This window comes from Ostrea edulis, chromosome 5 (assembly GCF_947568905.1).
Source record: "Ostrea edulis chromosome 5, xbOstEdul1.1, whole genome shotgun sequence".
Taxonomy (NCBI): Eukaryota; Metazoa; Mollusca; class Bivalvia; order Ostreida; family Ostreidae; genus Ostrea; species Ostrea edulis.
The window spans coordinates 67,491,452-67,507,616 of record NC_079168.1 but is presented as its reverse complement, the minus strand read 5'-3'; the positions used below and the strand labels follow the sequence as shown (position 1 = coordinate 67,507,616).

General features: G+C 36.1%; 1 protein-coding gene across 1 annotated transcript in view; it reads left to right on the top strand.

The window, feature by feature from the left end:
- Positions 1-1,205: 1,205 nt before the first annotated feature.
- Positions 1,206-16,165, top strand: part of LOC130054997 (uncharacterized) — a 91,163-nt gene continuing 76,203 nt past the window's right edge. Inside the window, exons 1-10 of the mRNA XM_056166140.1 lie at positions 1,206-1,292; positions 1,541-1,589; positions 2,728-2,807; positions 3,059-3,090; positions 7,491-8,124; positions 9,291-9,337; positions 9,511-9,597; positions 10,257-10,382; positions 10,505-10,627; positions 14,444-14,518. Of these exons, the coding sequence (XP_056022115.1) occupies positions 1,560-1,589; positions 2,728-2,807; positions 3,059-3,090; positions 7,491-8,124; positions 9,291-9,337; positions 9,511-9,597; positions 10,257-10,382; positions 10,505-10,627; positions 14,444-14,518 (1,234 nt within the window). The 5' untranslated portion in view covers positions 1,206-1,292; positions 1,541-1,559. The remainder of the gene's footprint in view (positions 1,293-1,540; positions 1,590-2,727; positions 2,808-3,058; positions 3,091-7,490; positions 8,125-9,290; positions 9,338-9,510; positions 9,598-10,256; positions 10,383-10,504; positions 10,628-14,443; positions 14,519-16,165) is intronic.

The window sequence follows — 16,165 nt, the reverse complement described above, 5'->3', positions numbered from 1 at the left end:
CTCAGGCACTTGTTTCTGTAAATAACTTACGACCTCTGTATACTAATAATAACACGTGTTATTATTAGTATACAGAGGTCGTAAGTTATTTATAGTGAGAAGTGCCTGTGGTGGGGTGGTCCAGAATCCAAGCACCTGTGTCGTGTTGGGTAGTGTTTGTTTACAACATGGAGGGTAGAAAAGCAAGAAATACGAACTCTGATTGGAAATGTAATAATATAAAAAATATCATTGGACAAGCATTAAGGAGTTACTCTACTACATCGTTATAATGGTTGACTTCCTTTAAAAACATGGAGGAAAAAAAAATCAATATCAGCAATATTTGACTTTTCCTTTTCATTCAGATACTTAGACGAGTAGCTCAGTGGGTTAGCATACCGACTGCTAACCTGTAGGTCGCAGGTTCGACTCGAGTCTAGAAGGGTTTATAATTTTTTTTCCAGATTACCTTCTACTAAAATATTTTTTTGGACGAAATAAAGTAAATTTGAAAATGTTTTAACTTCAAAATATTGTTGTACATATCCTCCACTTTTCATCTACATCAAATTTCTCTGGTGTAGCACACCTCTTTAAGATAGGCAATTTGTTTACCCGTGTAACTTGTGTCGCTTAATCGAGTGCACCCTTAAAAAATTAATGCCCCCCCCCCCCCTCTCCGAGTTTGGGAAATTTAGATAATTGATACTAGTTGTCAGATCAACTCATAAGTAACGAAATTGGTCAGATACCGCATAATTTCAATTGTTCTGGAACATCGCGCTAACATTTGATTAATTAAATTCATTCATGCACTCGTAGTTTAGTTCGAAAATGAAAGTAGAAATGTCTCAACTATCTTGAATGTTTTTTAAAGCTGTGGGATTCCCCCAAACAGTTTATAAATCAAGTAAATAAGAATTATTCTGAGTTTAAAACCATGAATGTATGCAGTGTATGAAAATAATAATGTGAGAAAGTTGGGGTAAATACTCATTAAAATATGTATTGTGTTCATGGTTGGTATTTTTTAATCGATCGGAAGATCTAGGCCTACTTGATGAACTCTCCGAAGTCCTATGTGTGGTGTTTATCTTTATAAACATTAACATTGCATCCTAGGAAATACACAGGCCTAGTTAATAAAGTTTACGTGCAAATAATGATAATGATAAACTTAAGGACAAACAAAAGCAAAGTACTCTATTTTCGATTAGTGTCACTATCAGTTAGAAATTTCCTCTTTCTATAAATAGAGCACTAAAAATTACTAATGGAAACAGCCATTAACTTATTAGGAGTAGACACAGGTATGGTATCTTGGTAGTGCTGTCTATTTTTCAAAATCTATATCTACTTTTAAAGACTGATCAACGTTTTCTTGTTGTTTGATAAGTTTGTTGTTCATATTTATATTTATAAATTAATGTAAAACGAAAGTACTTAACGCTCGAGTCTACAAGTTCAAGTATAGATGTGTGTAGAACAGCCGTTTTCAAAATGATGTGTCTATATTTAAGCATTTTTGATTATGTAGAAACTTAGTGTTCATTTTCAGAAAGTCATAAAATGGACCAATGAGCACCATGGACAGTCTATCAGAACAGGTACAATCGAATAAAGAGTAATGACGTTTTTGGAAAGCAAAACATTATATAAGCATTATTTTTCCTTTCATTCAAACTGAAACTAGTTATAAAAGAGTATGATTTTATGTAAATAATTTACATTCAAGAAGAAATATTTATCGTGTTTACAAAATGATTGACTAGATGTACAGAGTATATGCACAGGGGCTAAGCCCGTTTTGGGCCCGAACTCTGTCATACCATAAATATAGAAAGGGGTCTAACTCGGACACAGAGAAAAAACTAACCACTCGCTTCAAATGTCATCTTCGCTAGCCAAGGGTTTTCGGTCCACTCCGCTCCCCATAAACCGAAAACCCTTGACAAGATCTGCCATTTTAATGAAAACACTAAATACCCGAATTGTCTAAAACTTTAAAGAAGGGGAAAATGGGTAATAATAATCTAAATGAAATAGAATAAACAAAAACAAAAAATTAAAAAAGCCAAGAAATGATGTTCAATTTTCTTCTCTAAGTGCAATATTACAAGAATAATGTTTTGATCAGTATTTGAGATTTTAAGTCTATTGGGTATTTAGTGCATTCATTAAAACGGCAGATCTTGTCAACAGTTGATGCTGCTGAGGAAAAATAAGTCGTGTAACGTTTACACGAAGAACATTATTAAAATATGAGGAAGTAAGTAGCGTACAATTGATGTGAAATTTTAATTGACAGGTCCGAAATCTTCCATACTAGTCTGAATTTCGCTGCTGTCACAGGCGAGAAACGACTCCGTGACCTGGACCGGTAAATGTCCTAGTAAAAATAAACAAGTGAAATCGAGAGAGCGATGACGTATATCTTTGTTATTTTAATAACCCGTGACTTGAAATTTGGCATGCAATTAGTTAAAACATTAATCTATGCGAGGAAAACGACAAATTACGCATAGCTTACCTAGTACTACCTAGTTTAAGATTTTTTAGGCATTTGAAGCGAGTGGTTAGTTTTTTCTCTGTGTCCGAGTTAGACCCCTTTCTATATTTATGGTATGACAGAGCTCGGGCCCAAAACGGGCTTAGTCCCTGTGGGTATATGCGGCACTTGTTTGATAAATGTGTAAACATAATGCACCACACATCTGTGCACTGATACTGTGTATTCTCTGACAGCTACGCGGCCTGTCGCGGAGAGTGGCTGAGCTGGAAAAATCAAATTCCACAATTCTGAAGACTTTAAATGAAAGGGAAAGGTATATATAATGATTATATATAAACTAAAAAATTCATTTACCCGTTTTATCAAACTTAGGCTGTTAATTGTTAATTGTGCATTATTTCTCCACAAACACACTGATCTACGACTTGATAAAGAATCTGTATATTTATAAAAAGTATACAGAATATAGAGATAATGAAGGGTTGTCTTGTTTATATGTGTATTTGTTTTAAAATAAAAATTCTTGAATCACGATTGTATTTGGCATTTGTATTTTCTCACTAGGTCCCAAAAACCTCTGGACAAAAAATGGTCAGGTATGATTTTTAATTTTTTTTTATGGCTAGCCTAGTGTGAATTTTAAATGCCAATTTTACAGAAAGGAGTGATTCCCATTTATGCACAAGGATTAAAAATACTCTATCTATTGCTAGTAAAATGAAAGTAAAGAATGGTCAGTGTTGTAGAGAAAAAGACTGATTAACAGCAGGACAGGGTGACGTATCGACTGAGTGACGGGTCGACGGGATGACGTGTCGACTGGGTGACGTGTCGTCAGGGTGACGTGTCGACTGGGTAACATGTCGATGGGGTAACAGTAGTCCATGGGGTGACGGGTTTATGGGGTAAAAGTCAACAACCACTAGTACGAAAGTAAATGTTGTAGGTTTAATGGGTTATCAAATTGATAGGTCAATATATTCAATTGTCAACGACGTTATACCTGATTTGTACTCAGGCATACGGCAAAATGCTTGTGGAAATACACGATGAAAAAGAAATTAATTTTCCTTAATTAAGGCGGCTCACTACACCCAGAAATAGTTTCTCAAATCAGTATGAATTGATTTAATTATAAAAGATATGATGATATGCAATAAGTATATATGCAAAAAAGGCAAAACATAAATTTGTATAGGCCTAAAAACATGATTTTCAAAAAAATTATTTCAACACTTATGAACAAAAGACTGCAAGATTTGAACTCGAGATTTGCGGTTCTCCAGCACAATATTTAACCACTGAGCTACGATGACAGACAAACACATCGATCGATACCAATAATTTCACAAAACATTTAAATCGCCATCTTGTGATGTGGTGTTATACCGAGTATAAGCTTTAGTGTAGTGAGCTACCGTAAGTGCTATCTGATTAATTATTACACTATGCAGGTTATGTATCAATATGTAAGTTTTGATAATTTGAATTCAAGTGTTAAACTTTCAAAATTGTATTTCACATTTTGGTATCGATCACTTACACGCGGGTAAACGCGTAATCGGCTATTCGGTTATATCGGACATTCGGCTCAAATTCGTTTCTGACTGGTAAGTTTATTTGCTCAAAATCATTGTGATTGACATTCTATTGGAGCATGACGACCGGTTTGCGTTGAACCGTAAAAATCAAAAGTCAAGAAAAATGCGCTGATGTATTCTATCGTGTTGATGTCGAAGAACAGGAAGGTTACAAATATAGAATTTACCAATTTTTTAAAGCATTTTGGTCACATTGGTGCATGTGTCAGCCACTACACATTCTATGTAGGAATTTGCATTGTTACATTTGATTTACATATGCATTGGTCTTTAGTATAATTTATGTAGGTAGTACATCAAGGTTACTGTAACACATACATATAGTTTGTTCTGTTATAAGTAGTCTATTTCCGGACACATGCCTAATTCCCCCCTGAATGGCGACTGGTGGTATTACGCTATTGTGCATTTTAGTCTGACATCCACATTTCCCGGTTAAATCATTAATGACTAATTGTCTGTATTTAATACCATTACTAGGATAGTTATCCGTACAATGCTCCACAATTATTTCGAAATGGCATGTTGAGAAGCTACAGAAGTAGCACGTGAAATCATCCACAGTATCTGGGACAAAACATAAAATTCGGATTTAATGATTACAAGGGTTACAATTTTCAAAGATTGGTAATTTTACAAAGATGCAGTATCATAGACCAATTCAAAACAACCCAGAGATCGTGGACGTTGTCACATTTCTTAATGATCAAGCAACAATCGGGAAATAGTCATGGGTCATTTTTATAGCGAGGAGCCGAGGTTTTTTTTTATGTTTTCAAAAATCCACATTTTTACTCGATCATTTTATAACTTGACATCAACCCTTCCTCCTAGAGGAAATGGCCCATACCTTACATGTACAGTGTACATGTACTACGTATGCCTTACTGTTTTGTGAGACAGTTAATCACACATATACAAATTGTCGCCAGAAAAACTAGTTCCACTCGATCTATCAACTCAGTACCCAGTAGATGAGGATGACGTAACACAAATATTATAATCATAAGCCATTATTACTTTGTTCTGGACACTGAACAACACGAACACGAATTTTCTATCCTAAAACACCAATTTAGTGTCTAGTTAATGCTGTATACGGTATTTTGAAACACACTGGAAACCTTATCTCCGTTAACATAAATACTAAAAAAAAAAACAACCGAATTTTCCGATAACATTTACCTTATTGCCGATAACTTGTTTTTATCCCACCTGATGTTTTCAATAAACTCTAGTTTTCTCTTACTGTAAGTTTATTTCAATCTATCATTTCCTAAAGGATTATCTTAGCCCAAAAATGCAAATGAATATCCTCTCTTCAATAATTACAATTCTTTACTGATCTAGTATCACATTTGTGGTAGATTTTTACGGAATACATAAGGAAATTCCAATTTTCGGCGCTGTTAATTGGTTATTGCTTAAAGTGCTCGTTTAGCTGTTGAAAGGATGGTCATATACACATTTAGGATTACAATTACCGCTGCATAGAATGTGTCTTCATCAATAAAAATCACGTATGAGCTTACCTTGTTTTTCAAACCAACCACATCATTGAGCCGAATGTCCGATAACTACCGAATAGCCGATTACGCGTTTACCCGCGTGTCTCAAATTATGAAATTTGTTTTTTTCCTATCGACCTTAGTTTGAGTGTTAACCTGTCGACCCTTATTAACGATTTCTGGTGTTGTTGTGATACATGTATATTATTTTATGTTGTTTGGGTGTCGACTTGTCGACCTGTAAACTTGTTTCAACCGATGAAATTGTTTTCATGTGTGAAATGGGGCGCTGTAGGATCGTTATAAAAAAGGAAATATTTCTTATGCAACTTTAAATTCGGAAGGTGTAGATTGGTTAGATAGAACTACGTATCCGTATACCCTAGTGAAACCAAGAATTTCCCCCAAAAATGAATGTAGTGCACTGAAGTAGTATCTGAACAGCACTATTAATTACAATTGTAACGTGGAGGGAAAAACTGCAACGGACCAGACCAGGATTCGAACACGGAACACCTTACGGAGGTGCTCTACATCGTCATAATGGCCGACTTCCTTTTAAAATATGGAAAAAATGTAAATATCGGCATTATTTGTCTATTCCTTTTCAGTTTAAGGTATAGTTCTTGAACTCTTTACATAACATCACAAGATGGCGATTCAAATGTTTTGTGAAATTGTTTGTATCAATCGATTTGGTTGTCTATCATCATAGTGGTTAAAACATTGGACTGGTGAACCGCATATTCCGAATTCAAATCCGCCAGAGGCTTTTGTTAAAGCTGTATGGTCCGAATTACAATATTTTTTTCCATCTCGTAAAAACGCTATGAAATCATCGCACGTATGTAGTTATGAGACTGTACGAAATATCATAAATTATTTCACCTGTTTAACCCAAATAATGTGATTTTAAATCGATGCTTACAAATAACAGCGTCACTCTGCCATTTCAAGTGACAGTCACGTGACCAGTTCAAACTTTCAGATCATCGATGGTATTATCTGTGTAAAGCTGTGTATTTTGTTATAACAGTACCGTACCATAAGTTTGATAGAAATAAAAATATCAAATACCTCTTAGTAATTCGTTGTTTTACGCTCTTTCAACCTTAAAACTAGACAGTTGCGTATGAGTTAATACATCATGTTGGGATTCCCCTGACGCGCGTGTGTCTATTTATAGACGTCTATTATGGGATGACTTATATATGTAGCCACTATATTTACTTTCTAAATAATATTCGCACTGTTTTCTTTTACATGCAGATGTTTTCAAGCATGTAATTAAGGGAAAGTTAATAACTTTATAAAGTAATTAATCTGCTTCAAAGTAATTATGTACAAAAAAAAATAAAAAAATACATGGACATCGGGTCATACAGCTTTAATATTTATTGAAATTAATTTCTGAAAATAATGTTTTTTAAAATCCAAAATTGTATATTTTTTGCCTTTTGACAAATATACTTATTGTATATCATCATATCCCTCATAATTAAATTATTTCGTGTTGAATTGAGAAACTCTTTCAAGGTGTAGTGAGCCACTTTAAATGCCTAGCTGAGTAGCTCAGTAGGTGAGCGTGTCAACTGCTGATCGCGGGTTTAAGCCCAATATGGGCTTAAAAAATTCAGATTACTTTCTACTAAAACTGCCTTGTTGTCTAAATTAAGTGAATTTGAAAGTTTTCAATATCAAAATTATGTACATGTCATCCACTTTTCATTCACTTGAAATGAAAGGTCAGGTCCTGAGCCATCAGAGATGAGCATTTATGTAAATGTTTCTACTTGTTTGTCATTATATCTATAATCTCTTAAGATTTTGTTTAATTTGAAAAATAAAAGAATTTTCTCTCAAATCAAATAAAAATATTCTCCTCAGATTTTTGTAGAGCTTTAGATTCCCTGAAAGAGCAGAACAATGCAAGCGATCAAGATTTGAGGTCGTTAAGGGAAAAATTATACCGACTGGATGGCAGAGTGGAGGAAATTTCTAGAACAGTGCAGGGCTTTAAAGGTGGGCATAATTTAAAACATAAAAATAGCCAGGAGAAGCATGTGCCACGGTCCAGCAACGGCCCTAAAATCACGATCAGAAAACAAGTGACGGTGGAGGATGGGAAAAGTGTGATTTCTAGCAAAGCGCCATCTATTGGAAGACCAAGGAAAGTGGAAACTGTAACGAGTATGGAAGAGCACATCACAGAAGAACCTACCCCAGAACTCCAAAGTTGTGAAAGTATAGAAAAACATACAAGTGGAATACCCAAACCTCCAGTTAAAGCGGACCGGTTAGGTCTCAGAGGACGCAAGATTTCGTTTGATGTAGACAATCGTGTACGTTTGATGAGCGGTAGTGGTATTGAGAAGGGACAGGTCACCACTCATATGACTGCCACTCCAAAACATGACGTCACATCATGGACTGAGGACAAATTCAATCTTCCTACCAGAGAGGAACTTCAGAAAAAGCAAAAGGGAAGGACTCCTAAGGAGATTGGAGCAGGATCCAAGCCGTAAGGAGTCTATTCACTGTAAAGAGAAGTATAACCTGTCTACTCCGACAAGCACTGGGAGGCAATTTGTTCCGTCAGTGTGTCGGGTTAGACATTATAAAACCAATGAAAATTTAAAATTGAGAATTAGGGTGGATTTTAATTAAAAAAAATTCTCAGGAACCACTGCACCATAATAGGAATAAACATACATAAAGTTTCTATGTACCTGTTTATGAAAGATTCAAGTTTGTTTAAACCGTGCCATCGGAGCCAGGCCTGTCTACAGGAACAGCCTCTATGCTACTAGTTGTCAAATGAATATTCAAGGATTCTCATATATTACATGTATATATTCGCAAAGTTTTACATTCGAATGATGCATATTCGATTTTAAAAGAAAATATTCTTCTCAAAGGCCACAGTGACACAGAAGCAAGTTTGTTCAAACTCATGTCTCCCGGATTTAGGATAGGGCCTCGTTAGGGATGACATATTTATATTTCAAGCTATTTTAAAAAAAATTCTTCTCAAAAACCATAAGGCTACAATTGTCAAATTAAGTATGCTGCATCCTCTTGTTGTGTAAAGTTAGATTTATCACCCCTTCATCATCCGGGTTAGAATAGGTTCTCAGTACCCCTTGCTTGTCGTAGAAGGCGACTAAATGGGGCGGTCCTTAAGATGAGACCGCAAAAACCGAGGTTCCGTGTTACAGCAGGTGTGGCACAATAAAGATCCCTCCCTGTTCAACGGTCATAAGCGCCGATCATAGGCCGAAATTTTGCAGCCCTTCACCGGCAGTGGTGACCTCTCCATATGAGTGAAATATTCTCGAGAGGGACGTTAAACAATACTCAATCAATCAATCAATCAATCACCCCTTCATCCATAAAAGAGATTATAAAGATTCACATGAAAGTCTTTTATTCTGCTTGTGCATTCAAGTTTGCTAACACTGTGGTTTCTGGGGCTAACACGTTTTGCGCATCAGAGAAATGTGAAGGTTCAGATGAGCGAAGTTGGACACGAACCTTTTGCTATATATTCTTGTCCACGCACAAACAATACACACTCGTTGGCTAGCTCTCTGTGGCGGAGATACATATGACTGAAAATATACAAAATAATGTTTTATGAATTGTATCAACGTCTTTCTTTATGAGGTATTTTAATTTTATTTTCAGAAGTGTACAACGCACGACCGGATCAAAAAACGAATATAAAAACTTGGGTATATATTTTGACACTATTTTGATATACATGCAGAATATTAAGCTTTATATACGTGGTGTGTAATACGAATGGAATGTATGTAACATTTTTAGTTTAAACGGGAAATATTTTCACAATACTTGATTATGATCTTCCTGATCGTAGTGGTAAGCAATAATCTAACACTTCTAGCCGGATTCAGTAAAGATCCAGATGCGGTTCCCGATATCCGAGAAATGAGCACGTGGAGAAATATGGCTGAAGCCGAACGTATAAGGGGTAAGGTAACATTTTAGTGATTCATATTAACCAATTTACCAATTACAAAAAAATATATATATCAGACCTTAGCGCATCTTGACTTGGATATTTCTATTGGTAATTTTTTTGTCATTTCATTTCATTCGGGTATAAAATATTACAGAATGTCATGATTATGAATTTAAGATAACAAATTGAAACCTGACATAATCTATAGCGATATGCATTTATAATAGTTAAAGAATAACTGTATGAATAACATGACATATATATGATGATATAATAACCTAAGGACAACCCATAAAAGCTTAAATTAGCTTATTTCCAATGGGATCCTTATAGATATGATCAACAGACATAAAGAATAAAAATTTATATCCGAATACAAGTACAACAACATTTGGAGTGGTTATGAATTTAACTATGTCCTAAACACTGTTTGCATATTGATTTTGTAATTTGTAGTGAATTAGTTTTTGATTAACTTTAGTGTCTTATGTAAGCTTTGGGTATCTAATGACAAGTTCTCCAAACACTGCATCCCAAACGACGCTTGTTAAGCTGACCCAAATAACCTCTGTATATTCTAAATCTTCCGGGGAGGGGGAGGGGGAGGGGGGCTCCCTGTCACCCCTCTTAAATCCGCCTATGAATTTATGTGTATTTCATGATTGCAGGTTTAATGACGACAAACCTGAAGCGAGGGAAGGGCCCCAACACCTGCCTGTTGCTGGATATTTCTGGGAGTATGGAGGGAGAACCATTTGAAGAAATGATGACTGCAGCCAAGTTTTTTATTAAAAGTTTGTTTTGATTTGAACTTGAAAAAACGTAATACAATTACGATATAAGCCACACACCAAAGTTGTAGCTTTATGATATTCAATTCTTTTTATTTCATATCAAAATATGCTTTGCCATACAGGTCTTGCTGAAATCTCTCAATTGCTTGGAATAAATGAGAATGTTGGCATTGCAACATTTGGTGAGCATACGGCAGTTGTTCAGCACATGACGAATGACTACAACAGAGTACTGGAAGCATTAGGTAGGAACTATTCTAAGAATTAAAACAAACAGGTTCGCTGACTACAGAGATACCAAGGATGAAACTAGTGTAGCGGACAGTATAAGAGGGAACTTATATTGCTTCGCTAGAGAGCTAGCTTTTCTTGTGATGTGGTAGAGACTTTCTCTTGATCACGCAAGTTAAGCAACGGCGAATGTGATCAGCACTTGGCTGGATGACCGCTTCACGTTACACTAGCTCTACGAACAGTTGGAAAACAGCTGTACTGAAAATGCATATGATAACAATCTTACTTGGCTAACTGAATCAGTATGTCCAGAGAGCTATTTTCACACACACACACACACACACACACACACACACACACACACCGCCGCATAGTCGGTGTCGTCTGTGGACAGTAGGTTTGGGAGAAATATCTGTTGAACATCTTTAATGATCTCTTTATGCATTGTTTTCCTTTTTATTTGATTAATAAGAACATCATATATTTTTAACCCACATGAGTTGAAAACTCAAGTGAGCTTTTCTGATCGCCTGTTGTCCGCCGGCTGTCCGGCTGTAAACGTTTTACATTTTCGAGTTCTTCTCTAGAACCACTGGGTCAATTAAAACCAAATTTGGCCAAAATCATCCTTGGGTGAAGGGCGTTCAAGTTTGTTCAAATGAAGGACTATGTCCCTTTCAAAGGGGAGATAATCACAAAAATGCAAAAATAGGGTGGGTTATCAAGGTCTTCCGTAACAACGGAAGACCTTCTACTGATTGTGCTGGTTAAGATTAATTCTTATTATTCTTTTTTTTTCTTTTTCCTAGACGCTAACTTTGAAGCTTCATATCTCGCTCATTTCTGCATGGATTTTGCTCTAATTTTCAGGGTTTATAAACTTTACAGAACAATTTTTAAATCATGTACTACATTTCAGAAATTCCCGTCTGTTCACGAGTTATCCCCCTTTGAATGAAATTTTAGGGGCTTTTGTTTCCAGACAAAGGCTCCGAGACTGTATAAGCTTGAGCAGAAAATGCATTGAAAATGAAAAGTAGGAGCATTGTAGTTGTGCACATCGTTTTTTGTTTTTTGATTACAGCGTTCGAAATGGTGGTTGACAGGGTTAAAAAATTAGGACGCCTAAAGGAGCAAAAAATTACACATATTTTCCTTTGTATCTTTTAAAGTAAAATTATTTTGTTAAGACGTGTAGAACAAAGGTTGTACAAAATGTTAAGAGCTTTCTTTTGATCTCCCTAAAAAAAGGCTGGCCCCTTAAATTAGGGATCTGGGGATCTTCAAAGTTTTCGCTTTATAACTCAAAAACGGTAAATATTTCGATATGGTTTTTGCTGAAAAAGTTGTTCTTTAACATCTTATTGATCTCATAAACATAATATTTTGCTCGAGTATTGTGTTATATATGAGTAAAAAAGCTTGACCCGCAAACAGGTAACCGTATCATTAGGTAGGTGAAGGGGAAAAATATGCGTATAACTTAAATAAACTTGCTTTAATTGATAAATCTGACTTCATGAAAGGCTAATATTCTTTTAAAATAAGGTTTTAACGTAATCTATGGTTCTTTTAAAAATCATCTATCGACAACTTTCTTTTTTATTATTTAGTAGCTTTAATGTAAACAATCGTTCCAAAGAAAAAAAGAGGAAAAGGTTATCTCTTCTACGTTTGTTATTAAAACAACGATATATTTAATTGAAGAAACAAACCTTCAAGCATAGAATAACTCAGTCATTAACTACACGCATCTTACATACACCGCAGGGTTTGTTTTTGTTTACAATTACGTAACAGCCTCGAGGAACCATCGCGTGTGAACCAGGGTAATCATTGTCGTCCTAAATATAACACAGACTGTTATGTTTTTTATCACATTGAATTTTTCGAATAATTCAGTCTTTCCGGGGATGTATATACTTGTTTATACGTCCCTGGTCTTACGTTTGATTTGTTTTAAATTCAAAACTCTAGAGCATTGAGTCAGGCATCAATTTTAAAATCTGCAATTTAATATACAGTTCGTTTCTCAATCATGTCTAATTGCTAGGTTTTTATGTCACACAGCTCCGACGGAAGACCTCTCGTTGCTTTGCAACGAGCTTTGCTCTAGTTTAAAAATCTTCTTCTAAAACAAAAACCACTGGGCCAGAAGAGCTGCATGGCCCCCGGGGGTAGGATGGGACCACAATAGGGCATCAAAGTTTTACATACAAATATAGGGAACTCTTTAAAAATCCTCTTTTCAAGAACCACTGAGCCAGAAAAGTTAACATTTACATGAAAGCTTCCTGACATAGTGTAGATTCACGTTTGTTCAAATCATGGCCCCGGGGGTAGGATAGGGCCACAATAGAGGATCAAAGTTTTACGTACAAATATATAGGGAAAAACTTTAAATATCTTCTTCTGAAAACTACTGGTCCAGGAAAGTTGAAATTTACATGAGAGGTTTCTGACATAGTGCAAATTCAAGTTTGTTAAAATCACGACTCCCGGGAGTAAGATGAGGCGACAATAGGGGATCAAAGTTTTACATACAAATATATAGGGAAAATCTTCTCAAAAACCACTTAGCCAGAAAAGCCGAGATTTGCATGAAAGCTTCCTGACATAGTGCAGATTCAAGTTTGTGAAACGTTAGGATGGGGCCACAATAGGGGATCAAAGTTTTACATATCTAATAAACAGAAAAAAATCTTCTAAAAATTTTCTCCTTAAGAACCATTGGGCTAAAGAAATTCACATTTACACAAAAGCTTCCTGACATAGATTGAAGTTTGTAAAAATGGTCCCCGGGGGAAAGATGGGGCCACAGTAGGAGATCAAAATTTTACATACAAATATAAAGGGAAAATCATTAAAAATCTTCTGAAAAATCACTGCCCAGAAAAACTTACATTTACATGAAAGCTTCATGACAAAGTGCAGATTCAATGTTGTAAAAATCATGGCCCCCGGGAGTAGGTTGGGGCCACAATAGGGATCAAAGTTTTACCTGCGAATACATGTATATAGGAAAAATCTTTAAATATGAGCCAATCTCTCTCTCTCTCTCTCTCTCTCTCTCTCTCTCTCTCTCTCTCTCTCTCTCTCTCTCATAATTCCATCAATAATCCATTAATACATATAAAACAACATTGAATGCTTTCCCCACCTTCTTCCCGATGTAATATGTGCAATGTGAGTAGGTACATGTACATACTGTCGCCGACGACAATACATACCGCGATGCAAGAAATATGCCTTGTCTTGGTACATATTGTCAGTGACAATATGTGCCGACAGACGACAATAGGATATGTACATATATAATATGTGCCTGACAATAGTATGTACCGTCACAGCGTCCTCCAATATAGAACTCTCTCGAGTGCTATGTATAGGTCAAAATTTGTGGTACTTCACCTAATCTCAACTGAGATTCGGCTTGTCTGAATATTTGGACTGGCGCCTTCACCGAATCTCTGAGCAGTCCTTCATAATTCATGCCTGGATTTACTTTGAGCTTCGGCCGGTTCTAGCGATTAATGTGCACTTAGGTGACACTGCTGTTCGCTTCAAATAAGTGATTTGACTGTTAAACTAACTATTTATCACTTTTAATTTTGCATTGCTTAACGTCTAGGTATGAAAATTGCAAAATGAAAATACACTGTAGTCACTAAATTTTCCGTTCAAATGATGACTTCCATGGCACAATATTTTATCTCCTGAAATTGAAGAGATTACTACTTCACCTACAACTGTTGACGTACCCATTTAGTGAACGGTTCTTGATTCTCCCAGTCAGGAATCGTTCAGGTTTGGTATTGTTTTTTCAGATTTACTGACCCCGGATGGGCCTTCACCAATGTCGGCTGGTCTGTACATGGCTCTAGCATGCTGCTTAGGACTCGGTAAGTATGAAGAAAAAGGCAATTGATGTCTTTGATTGCTATAATTTGACGTCTTACAAAAATATGACCTGCAATCTTTATAACTTTGAACCCCTGATACCAGTAAGTCTATGAAATCTCTTACCTTACAACTGATGAATATTCAGGAGTTTGTTCAAGACTGTAAATATCTTAGAACTTTCATATTTAGCATGTACACCATTCCGCGAAAAGCGGGTTTACTGTTATTTAGCTAGGAACACAAAAATGACAAACATTTAGCAGCGAACCTGATTTAATCAGCTGCAACTCCATTTCGCCAATGGCGCTAAAATAAACCACAGTCCAATGTAAAACGTGAAGTGGATGACGTACATGTACGGCGTATAACAATAAAAGCTCGGTTAATGTTCCTTATTCGCTGTAAATAGTTCCGACTTGAATTGAAAATTACTTATCCTTCAAGTGATGCAACACGAAAGAGCTATTTGTTCTGCGTATGATCAGTTTTCTAATCGAGGTAGACTATAGACAAAGAAGTTGATGTCACAGGGGTTTCAACAGTCTCGTTTAAAGTCAGCATATCACAAATTCTGTGGTCGTTATAACGATCTAGTTCGCCAATTCAAACTATCATTGGGTTAATTGTTGTCTGACGTGTTTCATTATAAAAGATTGTTAGGCCGTTCTTAGCACACTGATTTTGACTGAGGATTTCTCCGTTTACCTGATCAAGATATACGACTCACGGTGGGTGTGACCGATTGACAGGGGATGCTTACTCCTCCTAGACACCTGATCCCCCTCTGGTATATCCAGGGTTTCATGTTTGCCCAACTCTATATTTTGTATCGCCTATAGGAGTTGTGAGATTGATCATTGTTCGTTATTTTCACCTTTCATCGAAAAAGTAAGGTAACATACACTTGCTGAACCTGTCGTAGTAGTCTAGGGCGACTTCGTTTCGTACTCGGGGTTTGAAATCGAGCTAATCGAGTGCAATCCAATAGGGATTCTTCGTCTTCTACGAGGGCTAGAGTAGTAGCAATATGGCGGTCGTGTAATGATACTGCTCGTGTGTCAGTTTTCAAACGATGAATTATTCTTAACGTTTCATGTGATTGGCTGGAGTATCATACATGGGGGTAAGAAAGAACATTGCAATATTCATATTTATCCTACTAATTAGGTACACACTCCTGTACAAACTGAAATCGCCCCTAATGGTTAAGGCGCTCGCTACCGATAGACCCTGGTTCGATTCTCCATCCTGGTGCCGCTTCAAATCTAAGACGTTCGATATGGTAATGACTATTTGTTTGCCAAACACCTGGAATTAAAAGTGAGTGTCAGGGGTCTTTTGGATGTATGACCTTAAAAAAAACGGAGGCCCTGTATCAAGTTGGCCTTGGTACGATAAAGATTTCCACAACGGTAGTACAGTGAGCGCTATGTATTTATTTGCGGAACTTCGCCTAAATGCTAGTGATGTGTCTTATTGAATGAAAATTTTGGAATATGACGTAAAACAACATATCTTTCCTAAAAAGTATTATGTATTAACATTTGAAATTTGTTAGGGTGGAAGTAAAAAGGAAAATCAAAACAACAGATATTTATTTTGATTTTCTACTTCGATTCACACTTTGAAATAAGAATCATGTTAAA